The sequence below is a fragment of the Schistocerca gregaria genome, chromosome X (genome assembly GCF_023897955.1).
Source record: "Schistocerca gregaria isolate iqSchGreg1 chromosome X, iqSchGreg1.2, whole genome shotgun sequence".
Classification (NCBI taxonomy): Eukaryota; Metazoa; Arthropoda; class Insecta; order Orthoptera; family Acrididae; genus Schistocerca; species Schistocerca gregaria.
In genome coordinates this window covers 144,405,226-144,418,995 of record NC_064931.1, presented here as the reverse complement: position 1 = coordinate 144,418,995, position 13,770 = coordinate 144,405,226, and the positions used below count along the sequence as shown (strand labels likewise).

The following is a 13,770-nucleotide window of genomic DNA, read 5'->3' as shown; positions in this document are numbered from 1 at the left end:
ACTTCATGGTCTACGACGGCGTTTGGAGGGCATTCGCCTCCGCAATGTGCATCTTAAATCTTGTGCCTATGCGGACGATGTAGTTTTCTTGGTGAGGTCGCGTGGTTTCAGTGATACGGCGAGGTAGCCAGGAGCCGTATCAACCTGCGTAAGTCGCACTACATGGATGTGGGCAGAGGTTTGAATATGAGTGGCCATTACCAAAGTCCCAGAGATGAAATGTTTGGGAGTGACTTTTCGTGGGAATGAGCAGTGTACAGCAGCAGATGTGTATCGCAGACTACTTCATGTGATCTGCATGCAGGTTCGTCTCCATAATTTTCGAACACTTGATCAAGCTGGTATATTTTTTCAACGTCTACTTCGCTCAGAAACTTAATCATTACACACACGTTCTCCCAATGGCCAAGCTCCAGGCGGCCTTAAGTCAAATGGTTCAAATGGCTCTGAGCACTGTGGGACTTAACTGCTGACGTCATCAGTCCCCTAGAACTTAGAACTACTTAAACCTAACTAACCTAAGGACATCACACACATCCATGCCCGAGGCAGGATTCGAACCTGCGACCGTAGCGGTCGCGCGGTTCCAGAATGTAGCGCCTAGAACCGCTCGGCCACTCCGGCCTTAAGTCATTTCGTCAGCGAGGATATGGTGTTCAAGAACCGTTACGAGACGCTAACGTTTCCCACACATTCAGGTGGCATTGGAGTGATAAACGTACACAACAGGGCGCGAGCTCTCTTCCTGCAGACCATGCATCGCCTACGTACTTCGGATAAGGGCACCCTCCCTGGTACACTGATTCTGAAGGTGGTGCCTCAGTCCCTCCGGATGCTGATTCCTGATCGGCATTTCACTCCAGCACTGTGTCACATTCGCACCTATCTGGTCGACATGGATGTCTTACCGACCACGCGGGTTCCTAGAACCAAGGACTTTTTCCGCTACTTTCAACGGAAGCTACCTGCTAATGTGGTTGAACGTCGCCATCCGGCGGTTGGCTGGAGGTGGGTGTGGAGTAACATACACTCGCCTTTCCTTCCCATGGAGCTGTGGTATGTTACAACGACTGAAAAATTCCCCACCCGACAACGCTTACACATGATACATCTTACCGAGGATCCTCTCTGCCCCAGATGCGCCGCTGTCGACACCGACATGCACCGTTTCGTTTGTGGTACGGCTGCCGACTGCTGGCTCCTCACACAGCGCATATTGGCATTGTTGCTGCGACGGACGCCTCAGTCCGTAGAGCTCACCGAACTGATCCATCCCGACGTCACTTACTACCCTGATACTCGTCACAACGCCACGGTGTGGGTTAAGGGTATGGCACTGTCATACTTTTCTAGTAAGAGCGTTGCAGGGTTGTTAGTTTTTTTTGCATTAGTTAACGAGTAACTACACGGTTTTACGGCGCAAAGCGTCGTACGGTTCTCTCTTTGCGCATTACTTGGGGTCGTTGTTTACACGCCCTCCAGACCATTGGGGTGTACCGGGTCTGAGAAGAGACTCAGATATAGCAGATGATGGACTGATGAGACACATCAACGAAACAGTAATTATAGGGTGTTTCACCCTCGTTGAACGAGAAGACGACCTGGACATCCCGCTGTCTGGCTGCTGTGGACACCGCCGAAAGGAGATAAAAAAATTTAAAAAGAAAACAGTTAGAAAAAGGATTAAAAATAAGAAAAAAAGAAAAACGAAAAACAAATAAAGTGTAATAAAAGTATTGTACACCTTCCTTCATCCTTTTCTTTTTTTAAAATAAAACGTTCAGAGGCATATTTAATTTTGTTTGTGGACAGAGTCTGAAGTGGTGGCAAACAACCGTCCTAGTTAACTTTAAGGCTTAAAGTGGCGGTGGCGCTACCTTTGTTTTTGTTTTTAGGTTAGATAGATTTTTAGGAGGAGTATGGGTGATAGGGGCCAACGCCTGAAGTAGAAGAGATATAAGGAATAAAAAAAAAAAGAAAATGGTGAGATCATCTGCCTAGTAAGCGGGAGACGCTAGTTCGAATCCCAGACCAGCACAAATTTTCAGCTTTCCCCATTGATTTCACTCAATGTCCGCTTGCAGACAATGTCTGTTATTGCTTTGTGTTTTTTACAGTTTAGTTGGAGCTAGTCGTCACGCCGTCGACATACCACCTGCAGTAGTGACGGCTGTTTCTGTGTCAACATTATCTGCAGTATAATATCAACATCACCACCACCGAAGCCATTCTTCGATTCATCATGATCACCAGTTTAAATGAGTGAAATCTTCAGGGTTTTTTTGTTTTCAGTTTTGTATTTCAAACATATATGGTCGAAAAATACGTACTTAAGTGGTGCCAGTCTATCCCAGAAGTGAAGCGAAATCACAGTAAGGAAAATAAAAATTCAACACTGCTTTACATTTACTTCTAATCATCAACGACAATGAGTATACTTATTACCACTATGACAACTTTACCTATATTCTACCCCCAAAACAATATATACCTTTACGAAATATACATTGTACCTTCCTGTGCTTCCCACTTTTTCCAGCTACCACACCTCAACAACATTCTCTACAGTCCTTCCCCTCATATCTTTACATTCATTATGTTTATTAGCTACTTTCTCAGCTACTAAACAAACCTTGATACACTGCAGTTCCGCTATCAACACGAGAGCCATTATGGAACAGTGGGATACGTACCAACATCGTATGTAGCTCTCACAGCTGTATTACCATAGTATAGAGCAATCCAGGATGATGCGCAGGAGTCACAGCTTCATCGGCATCGTGCACAGCAGTCGCATCTTCACCATAACTCTGTGCAGCAGTCATAGGTTCACCAACATCAGGCACATCTGTCACAGAGTCAACATCGCGTGCTGCTGTCACAGCTTCAGCAGCATAATGTGTATCATTAAGAGCTTCAATAGCGTCGTACACAGCGGTGACAGCTTGACCAACATCGTACACAGCTGTCACAGATTCAACAACATCGTGCGCTGCAGTCACAGTTTCAGCAGGATCAGTTACAGCTTCAATAGCGTCGTACACAGCAGTGACAGCTTGACCAACATCCTGCACAGCTGTCACAGAATCAACAACATCGTGCACTGCAATCACGAAACTCTCCTCGTGATACTCCCTGCAACCGGTGACATCATACTGCATAGCGAAGAATGCGTGCAGCGCACTGTAGAAATTTTTCTTGTGACAGCGAGGTACAAAATAGAACTTAACGTCAAGGCCACGTGGCGGCCATTAGGAACACTACTTGGAGGAACGCCGATGGCTAAAATAAATGCTTGCTAAATGTTGTGCGGTGTTTTATTTTTTACGCCTATCAATGGAATTGAAAGACTTTAAGTGACAGATTTTTGCATATTCCTGCAGCACATTGGCTCCGGAACTGGCCCAAACCATAAATTTTCGCCTTAGAAGCTATAATTTTAGTAACAAAACTTTATTACTACCGTTTTAAGTAACCACCTCCTGCTCTTCCGCCTCCACTGTAACAAGGTTGACCGAGAAACGGGCATGGAACGATAGTGTTTGTTGGCTACGATAAGCAAACATTTTGAAATATTAACTCTTTAATGAAGTAAAAGTAAAAAAATGACGAGGTCTTAAACTTAGAATTAATTTTTGCTCATAAAAGGAGTAAATTACGCACAATCGATGGTTCATGCATGTTCATGATCTGCGCAAACAGGTCGCCGTCCAGCTCGTTCCCACTTATCAGATTCGCAGGGTTATGCAGCGTCCAGTTGTTAGCGTCCCAGTACCTTTCGACAGAGAGAAAAGAGCAAATACAAACAGGGAGCTCTAAGTGTATCGCTTCATCTCACAAGAAGTAAGGATAAGAACCAAAGTAAGTTCATGTTCAGGAAACTACATTACAGGCCAAATTACTACACCAAGAAGAAATGCAGATGATAAACGGGTATTCATTGGACAAAAATATTATACTAGAACTGACATGTGATTACATTTTCACGCAATTTGGGTGCATAGATACTGAGAAATCAGTACCCAGAACAACCACCTCTGGCCGTAATGACGGCCTTGATACGCCTGGGCATTGAGTCAAACAGAGCTTGGATGGCGTGTACAGGTACAGCTGTCCATGCAGCTTCACCACGATACCACAGTTCATCAAGAGTAGTGACTGCCGTATCGAGACGAGCCAGTTGTTCGGCCAACATTGAAAGACGTTTTCAGTTGGTCAGGGATCTGGAGAATGTGCTGGCCAGGGCAGCAGTCGAACATTTTCTGTATGCAGAAAGGCCCGTATAGGACCTGCACATGCGGTCGTGCATTATCCTGCTGAAATGTAGAGTTTCGCAGGGATCGAATGAGGGGTAAAGCCAGGGGTCGTAACGCAACTGAAATGTAACGTCCACTGTTCAAAGTGCCGTCAATGCGAACAAGAGGTGACCTAGACCCAATGGCACCCCATACCATCGCGCCGGGGGATAACGCCAGTATGGCGACGACGAATACACGCTTACAATGTGCGTTCACCGTGATATCGCCAAACACGGATGCGACCATCATGATGGCGTAAACAGAACATGGATTCGTCCAAAAAAATGACGTTTTGCCATTCGTGCACCCAGGTTCGTCGTTGAGTACACCATCGCAGGTGCTCGTATCTGTGATGCAGCGCCAAGCGTAAACGCACCTATGGTCTCCGAGCTGATAGTTCATGCTGCTGCAAACGCCGTCTAACTGTTCGTGCAGGTGGTTGTTGTCTTGCAAACGTCCCCATCTGTTGACTTAGGGATCGAGACGAGGCTGCACGATCCGTTACAGCTATGCAGATAAGATGCCTGTCATCTCGACTGCTAGTGATACGAGGCCGTTGGGATCCAGCACGGCGCTCCGTATTACCCTCCTGAACCCACCGATTCCATATTCTGCTAACAGTCATTGGATCTCGACCAACGCGAGCAGCAATGTCGCGATACGATAAACCGAAATCGCGATAGGCTACAATCCGACCTTTATCAAAGTCGAAAACGTGGTGGTACGTATTTCTCCTCCTTACACGAGGCATCACAACAACGTTGCACCAAGCAACATCCGTCAACTGCTGTTTGTGTATGAGAAATCGGTTGGAAACTTCATTCATGTCAGCACGTTGTAAGTGTCGCCACCGGCGCCAACCTTGTGGAATTCTCTGACTAGCTAATCATTTGCACATCATAGCATCTTCTTCCTGTCGGTTAAATATCTCGTCTGTAGCACGTCATCTTCGTGGTGTAGCAATTGTAATGGCCAGTAGTGTATAAGCACTAGCAATAGCAGTTCACTACTTACGATTTGGAGTTATACTGTGAGACGTTCGTATAGTAAGTATAACAAATTCCCATTTCACTAGTATGCTGAATAAGTGACGGTACAGTTACGCCCACGTTAGTCCCTATGGTGTAACCAAAAGTATTAGTGACCTGGAAAGAGAAAATCATTTCTGTATTGAAAATACCTTGTGGATAAACCTTAAATAATTCCATTTGTACATACCGCATATATTAGATTTAAGTATTCTTCCGGATGGAATTTATGCTCAGGATCTAATGGAAAATTATTCATGTTTGCTCCGTAGGACACTTGAGTTAGCTGCGTTAAGAACGAAGCAGCTTTAAAAGCCCTTGTACTCAAACTAGAACGTAAGAAAAGACACATAACAGGTTATCCTTATAAACAATAACACTGTTCGTTGGCAGTTCTTTAAACACTATAGAAATATGCTCGGTTATGATTTTATTTTTGTATTGCTTTATTTTTATTATTTTGTTTTTTATTTATATTTAGTGGTGTTACAATTCTCCAAACTTACCTTCATCTGCTTCAGCGTCTTCTGGTTTCGAAAATACTTTAATCAGTGTATTCCCCCACGATATTTAAGATTTTTGAATGTTATAGTTCATTCTTTGAAAAGGAACACAGTTAGAAATTATCTGAAACTTATTTTCTCTAAAAAGCTGAAACATCCTCCTTGCAAATAAGCGAGACCTGTTGTTCTGTGACATTTAACGCTGATTAAATACATCTACCATAAAACACAACTACATTATTAAGTCAAACCGCATCCCACGGAGGTCCATTGAACTTTATTGTGCTGGGTTGCGTGTGGGTAATATTGTCGTGTATTAGCATGTGGGAACCTGACTTACAGAGGAAAGGTGAACTGACTGATTCTAATTTTGGCAAGTTTGACGAAACATTTATTCGTCACTCGCCACAGCGTTAGCAAAAGTCCGTAGTGTAGTCGCACTCGGAATCCATCGTCTGAATCCATTGCCTTTTGGATACAATCACTTTCTAACAATTTAAAATTTTAATAACAATTAATTGAACGTTATGTTTTATTATATTATGCATTTTATGTGTCTCCCTAGCCTTTTCAGCGTCATGTCTACACTTAATGCCGCATTTCATCTGCTTCTCAGGCAAACTATGTATCGGAAATTGTAGGTCTCGATCGTAACCTCAAAAATTAGAAAGGTGTGCTGATGTTTAAAGTTACTGTAATGGATATATTTTCTACTATATCGGGGAGCATTATCTGCCTACGAATTGTTATTACTTTCTGTTGATGTTTCTATGCCAGTAGAGCGGTGAATCTGTTATGTGAGGTGGTTTTGCTCAGATTATTTTATTCCAAGAATTTTGTTTGTCTTTCACACACGTAAAGAATGTTAGCCATTGCAGGTTGATTGACATATGCTTATTTGCTGAATTTATTTGAAGTTGAGAAAAGTGTTTGTAATCTTGCCTTTCAGTGTCACCACAAGTCATCTCGACTACGTAATATCTCTGCAGCTGATGTATTCGTAAAACTTGTGTGGTTATTCCACTAACTGAGGAAATAGTGAACGGTACTAGCCATGTTCTTTTCCAGTGTCGGTGCCACTGTGCCTGCAGCTTTAGGCAGCCCGTAAAAGCCGCCACAGATTTTATCATTGGACCAGAAGATGCTGATACGCCCACAGCACTTCTTTTGGCTAGCTATAGGAACCCGTATGGTTTACACGTAGAGGAGTCTACGCAACTATACCGCCAGCAAGAGATGTTGCCAGCCGATTGCCGTGCTCATTCAACTACAGTCTCTAACAGAACAATCATCGTCTGATAACGCACTCCTGTTATATTCCGTCTTCCAAAATTCCGTTTCGGGCTGAGCAACAAGTACTCAAACCCTGCTAACGACCTTAAGTGAATTTTATTAACATGATCGGCATATTATTACGTTATTATGTCAACAGTAGTGGTGGAAAGATATTTAGTGTCCTATAAGTGTGTTTTGTAAAGGATAGTTGATAACATGTCACCTTTTTGTGAAAATAAATACTGAAAATATTGCACCCAAGTGAATTAAATAGTAATTAATAAAACAAAAAAGCATCACCATAGCCTATAAGACAATTTTCTCCATGCTCCCTAATGAACCGAGAACCGAGGGAGACATTGTTGCACCCTCTTGAATGCTTACCTATTGTTTAGCCGGCTGTCATCCGCTATTTTACTGCCGAAATAGCAAATCATATCAGCTACTTTTACTTTCTCCGTTCCTAATTTTATTCGCCCAGTATCGTCTGATTTAATTCGACTAAATTCCATTGCACCTACTTTACTTTTGTTGATGTTCACCTTATTATCTCATTCGATATGCAACGGTTCCATTCAGTTGCTCTTCCACATCCTTTGCCGTGGTTGACGAAGTTCCGACGTTATCGGTAATCCTCTAAGGTTTTATTTTTTTCCTCCCTGAACCTTTATCCTCTTTCCAAATTTCTTATGGGTTTCCTTTATTGCCTACACAATGTACAAATCGATTAAACATCGGGGAGGAGCTATAACTCTATGTCATTCCCTACTTAACCACTCAATTGTTACTTTGCTTTCGTGCCATTGCACTCTTCTAGGCAGGAATTCAATACCGGTTCGGAGACACAGTGTGTACTGACCTCGTCTGTACATAAAAATTATTCCAGGTTGCCTACATGCAAGGACAGGGTGGAGACAGCGGCGGTGGATGACGTAAACATCAACTGCCCTTCTGTCCTCCCCACTCCTCTAACCTCCCCTCCCATTCAGTCTCATCCAGTCACAGCCCATTAAGACGAAACAGCCAGTCAGTATGTACCACAGAACCACTACCACCATCTTGTCCTGTATACCCAATTTGCCGCTATTTCTCTTCTCCAGTTTAAGCCATATCACTCTATTGCAAACAGATCACCCAGAGTGCTTTGAAGGCAAGAAATACTCTGTCTGCTACAGCTTTTCAACCAGATATATCACCAAAAAAACACTGAGATAGGCAGTTCAGTGTATTTTGGAGCCTTTCATTGTCATAATACATATACAACTCGCTATAAGTATTTAAAACCAACATTTGCTTGTGCCATGTTATTGAAGACTGGGAGTACATAATTGATGAAGACTATTATGAAGACTATTCAACTATTATCCCACAGAATATATATATATATACTCTACCAGCTGGTGAGCAAGATGTATGAGACAGGCGAAATACCCTCAGACTTCAAGAAGAATATAATAATTCCAATCCCAAAGAAAGCAGGTGCTGACAGATGTGAAAATTACCGAACTATCAGTTTAATAAGCCACGGCTGCAAAATACTAACGCGAATTCTTTACAGACGAACGGAAAAACTGGTAGATGCAGACCTCGGGGAGGATCAGTTTGGATTCCGTCGAAATGTTGGAACACGTGAGGCAATACTGACCTTACGACTTATCTTGGAAGAAAGATTAAGAAAAGGCAAACCTACGTTTCTAGCATTTGTAGACTTAGAGAAAGCTTTTGACAATGTTGACTGGAATACACTCTTTCAAATTCTAAAGGTGGCAGGGGTAAAATACAGGGAGCGAAAGGCTATTTATAATTTGTACAGAAACCAGATGGCAGTCATAAGAGTCGAGGGGCATGAAAGGGAAGCAGTGGTTGGGAAGGGAGTGAGACAGGGTTGTAGCCTCTCCCCGATGTTATTCAATCTGTATATTGAGCAAGCAGTAAAGGAAACAAAAGAAAAATTTGGAGTAGGTATTAAAATTCATGGAGACGAAATAAAAACTTTGAGGTTCGCCGATGACATCGTAATTCTGTCAGAGACGGCAAAGGACTTGGAAGAGCAGTTGAACGGAATGGACAGTGTCTTGAAAGGAGGATATAAGATGAACATTAACAAAAGCAAAACGAGGATAATGGAATGTAGTCAAATTAAATCGGATGATGCTGAGGGAATTAGATTAGGAAATGAGACAATTAAAGTAGTAAAGGAGTTTTGCTATTTAGTAAGTAAAATAACTGATGATGGTCGAAGTAGAGAGGATATAAAATGTAGACTGGCAATGGCAAGGAAAGCGTTTCTGAAAAAGAGAAATTTGTTAACATCGAATATAGATTTATGTATCAGGAAGTCGTTTCTGAAAGTATTTGTTTGGAGTGTAGCTATGTATGGAAGTGAAACATGGACGATAACTAGTTCGGACAAGAAGAGAATAGAAGCTTTCGAAATGTGGTGCTACAGAAGAATACTGAAGATAAGGTGGATAGAGCACGTAACTAATGAGGAGGTATTGAATAGGATTGGGGAGAAGAGAAGTTTGTGGCACAACTTGACTAGAAGAAGGGATCGGTTGGTAGGACATGTTTTGAGGCATCAAGGGATCACAAATTTAGCATTGGAGGGCAGCGTGGAGGGTAAAAATCGTAGAGGGAGACCGAGAGATGAGTACACTAAGCAGATTCAGAAGGATGTAGGTTGCAGTAGGTACTGGGAGATGAAGCAGCTTGCACAGGATAGAGTAGCATGGAGAGCTGCATCAAACCAGTCTCAGGACTGAAGACAACAACAACAACATATATATATATATATATATATATATATATATATATATATATATATATATATATATATATATATATATAAAGGTATAGGCATATTTACTGGCAATTAAGATGAAAGAGCCAATCATATCCCAGTATTTTCCTGCCCATTGAAAAGAAACAGCACTTCCCGTCCTTTTTCTCCATACATCCCACGTTTTAATGAGAGTAGTTTTATTACTATACCACACCTGATAAATTAAATATTTCCAAGTCTAAAATATGTGTATCATATGTCCAAATACTCATGAGAATACTGTCAGTGTGCAGGTTAAGCTGCACTTGCCAATAAAATGGAAAGGTGAGGAGAAGGGTGTGGGTAAAGGGGCGTGGGGATTGGTTACAACCCACAACTGGGCTAGCTCTACCATCTTGGATCTTTTTTTAATTTCCCACTAGCACAGAGGGATTACATCTCCCATTTTGGATTCTGATTGGCTGAAGAGATGTGGGACAGGGAAGGGGCCCTGGCTTGTTATGTGACAGAGAAGGGGGTATGCCTGCTGCCATTCTGGATTGTGACATGATGGGTAGGTAGGTCAGTGACTTGGGTCACATGTTATAAAAAATTAAATGTTTTTGACTTGTAGACAAAGTGCTTTAGAACATAAAAAGAAATACTACTAAAAATTTTTGTGTTAAGTGTGGCACAACAGTTGAACTGTGCTTTTCGAGAAGTATCAGGCATCCAAAGACGAGCCCCCAGGGCTTGACATACACCATGCATCATGTGGTGGTTGTTTTATATTTCACAAAAATAATACAGTCATAGAAGCAACACCGACAGTAATAGATAAAATTCAGACAGTTTTATTTTGATGCAAAGATTAAATTTTTGTTTCCAGTCAGAGATTTGTAATTATATTTGCATATTGTGCTAAGCTAAGCAACTGGTAAAAGCCGACCTCGGGGAAGATCAGTTTGGATTCCGCAGAAATGTTCGAACACGTGAGGCAATACTGACCCTACGACTTATCTTAGAAAATAGATTAAGGAAAGGAAAACCTAAGTTTCTAGCATTTGTAGATTTAGAGAAAACTTTTGACAATGTTGACTTGAATACTCTCTTCCAAATTCTGGAGGTGGCAGGTGTAAAATACAGGGAGCGAAAGGCTATTTACAATTTGTACAGAAATCAGATGGCAGTTATAAGAGTCGAGGGACATGAAAGGGAAGCAGTTGTTGGGAAGGGAGTAAGACAGGGTTGTAGCCTCTCCCCGATGTTATTCAATCTGTATATTGAGCAAGCAGTAAAGGAAACAAAAGAAAAATTCGGGGTAGGTATTAAAATCAATGGAGAAGAAATAAAAACTTTGAGGTTCGCCGATGACATCGTAATTCTGTCAGAGACAGCCAAGGACTTGGAAGAGCAGTTGAATGGAATGGATAGTGTATTGAAAGGAGGATCTAATATGAACATCAACAAAAGCAAAACGAGGATAATGGAATGTAGTCGAATTAAGTCGGGTGATGCTGAGGGAATTAGATTAGGATATGAGACACTTAAAGTAGTAAATGAGTTTTGCTATTTGGGGAGCAAAATAACTGATGATGGTCGAAGTAGAGAGGATATAAAATGTAGACTGGCAATGGGAAAGAAAGCGTTTGTGAAGAAGAGAAATTTGTTAACATCGAGTATAGATTTAAGTGTCAGGAAGTCATTTCTGAAAGTATTTGTATGGAGTGTAGCCACGTATGGAAGTGAAATATGGACGATAAATAGTTTGGACAAGAAGAGAATAGAAGCTTTCGAAATGTGGTGCTACAGAAGAATGCTGAAGATTAGATGGGTAGATCACATTACTAATCAGGAAGTATTGAATAGGATTGGGGAGAAGAGAAGTTTGTGGCACAACTTGACCAGAAGAAGGGATTGGTTGGTAGGACATGTTCTGAGGCATCAAGGGACCACCAATTTAGTATTGGAGGGCAGTGCGGAGGGTAAAAATCGTAGAGGGAGACCAAGAGATGAATACACTAAGCAGATTCAGAAGGATGTAGGTTGCAGTAGGTACTGGGAGATGACCAAGCTAGCACAGGATAGAGTAGCATGGAGAGCTGCATCAAACCAGTCTCAGGACCGAAGACCACAACAACAGTTATTCTAAGCAATTTGCATGTGTTCTGTGCTAGAAACCGTTATGTATTTTACCCAACAATTTCATTTTAGTGCAAAAGATAATATATTCGTCCTCCACGATTTACAGCAGGACTCACATGAAAGGATGCGCACCATGAGTACAGGACAAAGCGATTTCAATGTGGTCGTGCATGACGAGATGTCGTAATGATTATGTGCCATGAAACCCTGTTATAGTAGGACTATGTAACTGTTCTATAGAAAATTTATTAGCTAAACACACGATATGTAATGTTTTTTAAATATTTTGTTTATGTATTTTGTTTATGTATTTTGTTTATGTAGACTTTTGGAAGATAACCATGTGCGTTTATGACTCAAAATTTGTAATGGAGCAACAAATTTGATTTTTATTGGTTTTATTGCACTTTCTATTAAATGTGACTGGTTAACAAAGACGCTCCGATGCCCCCATTTTAAATCGATGCCCCCATTGATCTGAACATGAAATGCTTCTGCTATGTTCAAATATGTAACGTATACACGCGGCACTAGTATTTGTATTTATGTGACACTTGTACATTAGTGTCATTCATTGTACTGATGTCAAGTTTCATGAAGATTCTTAGGCCATCCGCATTTAAAACGCGACACGCCCATTGGCTGCGGTCTTGCTGTTGTACATGGGGCGACACTAGCGCTATGACAAGTTCCCTGTTGCTGTTGGCTAAGTTGACCTCCACTTTTTGACTTTGAGGTGGTAAGAGGCACACGTGGACTGTGATATTCACTATGGCAATATTTATAAAGTATGTGTTGCAACTTTGATGTTTATTATTAAGATATTGAAATACGAATATTCAAGCATTTTACATAATTCTACACAATTTTGCGTCACTGGTCATGCATGCTGCATGAACAATTTTTTCATATAGCGCCACTATGAATTACAGCACCATTCAGATGCATATGTACGGTTTTTTGTAGCCTCTGTAGGCTAGATTTGAAAATGAAACTGTAAGGTTTGAAACTAGCCGCCTAATATAAGTACTGCAACCGTTATCATAAACCTTAATGACTGCTTTAAGAAATTTAATAAAGTTGCACGTTCCGTGTTAACAAAATGTTGAAACTGAAAAAATCTGTATGGATCAATGTGCAGCGAGCTTTCATGGTGTGTAAGGCTTGGTAAATAATAATAACGATAGTAACAATAATAATAATAATAATATACAGAAGAAAATAGGAGAAAAAATTGAAAAATACATCCAACTGGCTGAGGAAGTCAAGGACACGTGGCATCAGGATAAAGTTGACATTATACCAATTATACTATCAACTACAGGAGTCATGCCACACAATATCCACCAGTACGTCAGCGCAATACAGCTACATCCAAACGTATATATACAACTACAGAAATCTGTAATCATTGATACATGTTCAATTACCCGAAAGTTCCTAAATGCAATGTAGCATATACAGTACAGTTAAAAGGAAGTCACACTTGATCAAGGTCCGCGTCGCTTTCCATCTTTAACCAGACATAACCTCTCAGAAAGGAGAGAAATAATAATAATAGTAAGAATAATTGCATAACTGTTAAGAATGTAGAAGAGCGCTGCTTGTAGAACCCCAGTTTTAGCCGAATTTTTGTGGACAAGAAACTATCAAAACTGTTGTCTGTAGGATGGCACGTATACTTATTTATTTATTTGAACGAAAAAAGACAACACAACTACCTTAAAAATTGATATACGTAAAACTATACTTATGTT

General features: G+C 41.1%; 1 protein-coding gene across 1 annotated transcript in view; it reads right to left on the bottom strand.

The window, feature by feature from the left end:
• Positions 1 to 13,770, bottom strand: part of LOC126297944 (sodium channel protein Nach-like) — a 70,718-nt gene that overhangs the window by 50,369 nt on the left and 6,579 nt on the right. Inside the window, exons 3-5 of the mRNA XM_049989266.1 lie at positions 5,517 to 5,655; positions 5,313 to 5,443; positions 3,664 to 3,775 (exon numbers count right to left, since the gene is read on the bottom strand). Coding sequence (XP_049845223.1) covers positions 3,664 to 3,775; positions 5,313 to 5,443; positions 5,517 to 5,655 — 382 coding nt within the window. The remainder of the gene's footprint in view (positions 1 to 3,663; positions 3,776 to 5,312; positions 5,444 to 5,516; positions 5,656 to 13,770) is intronic.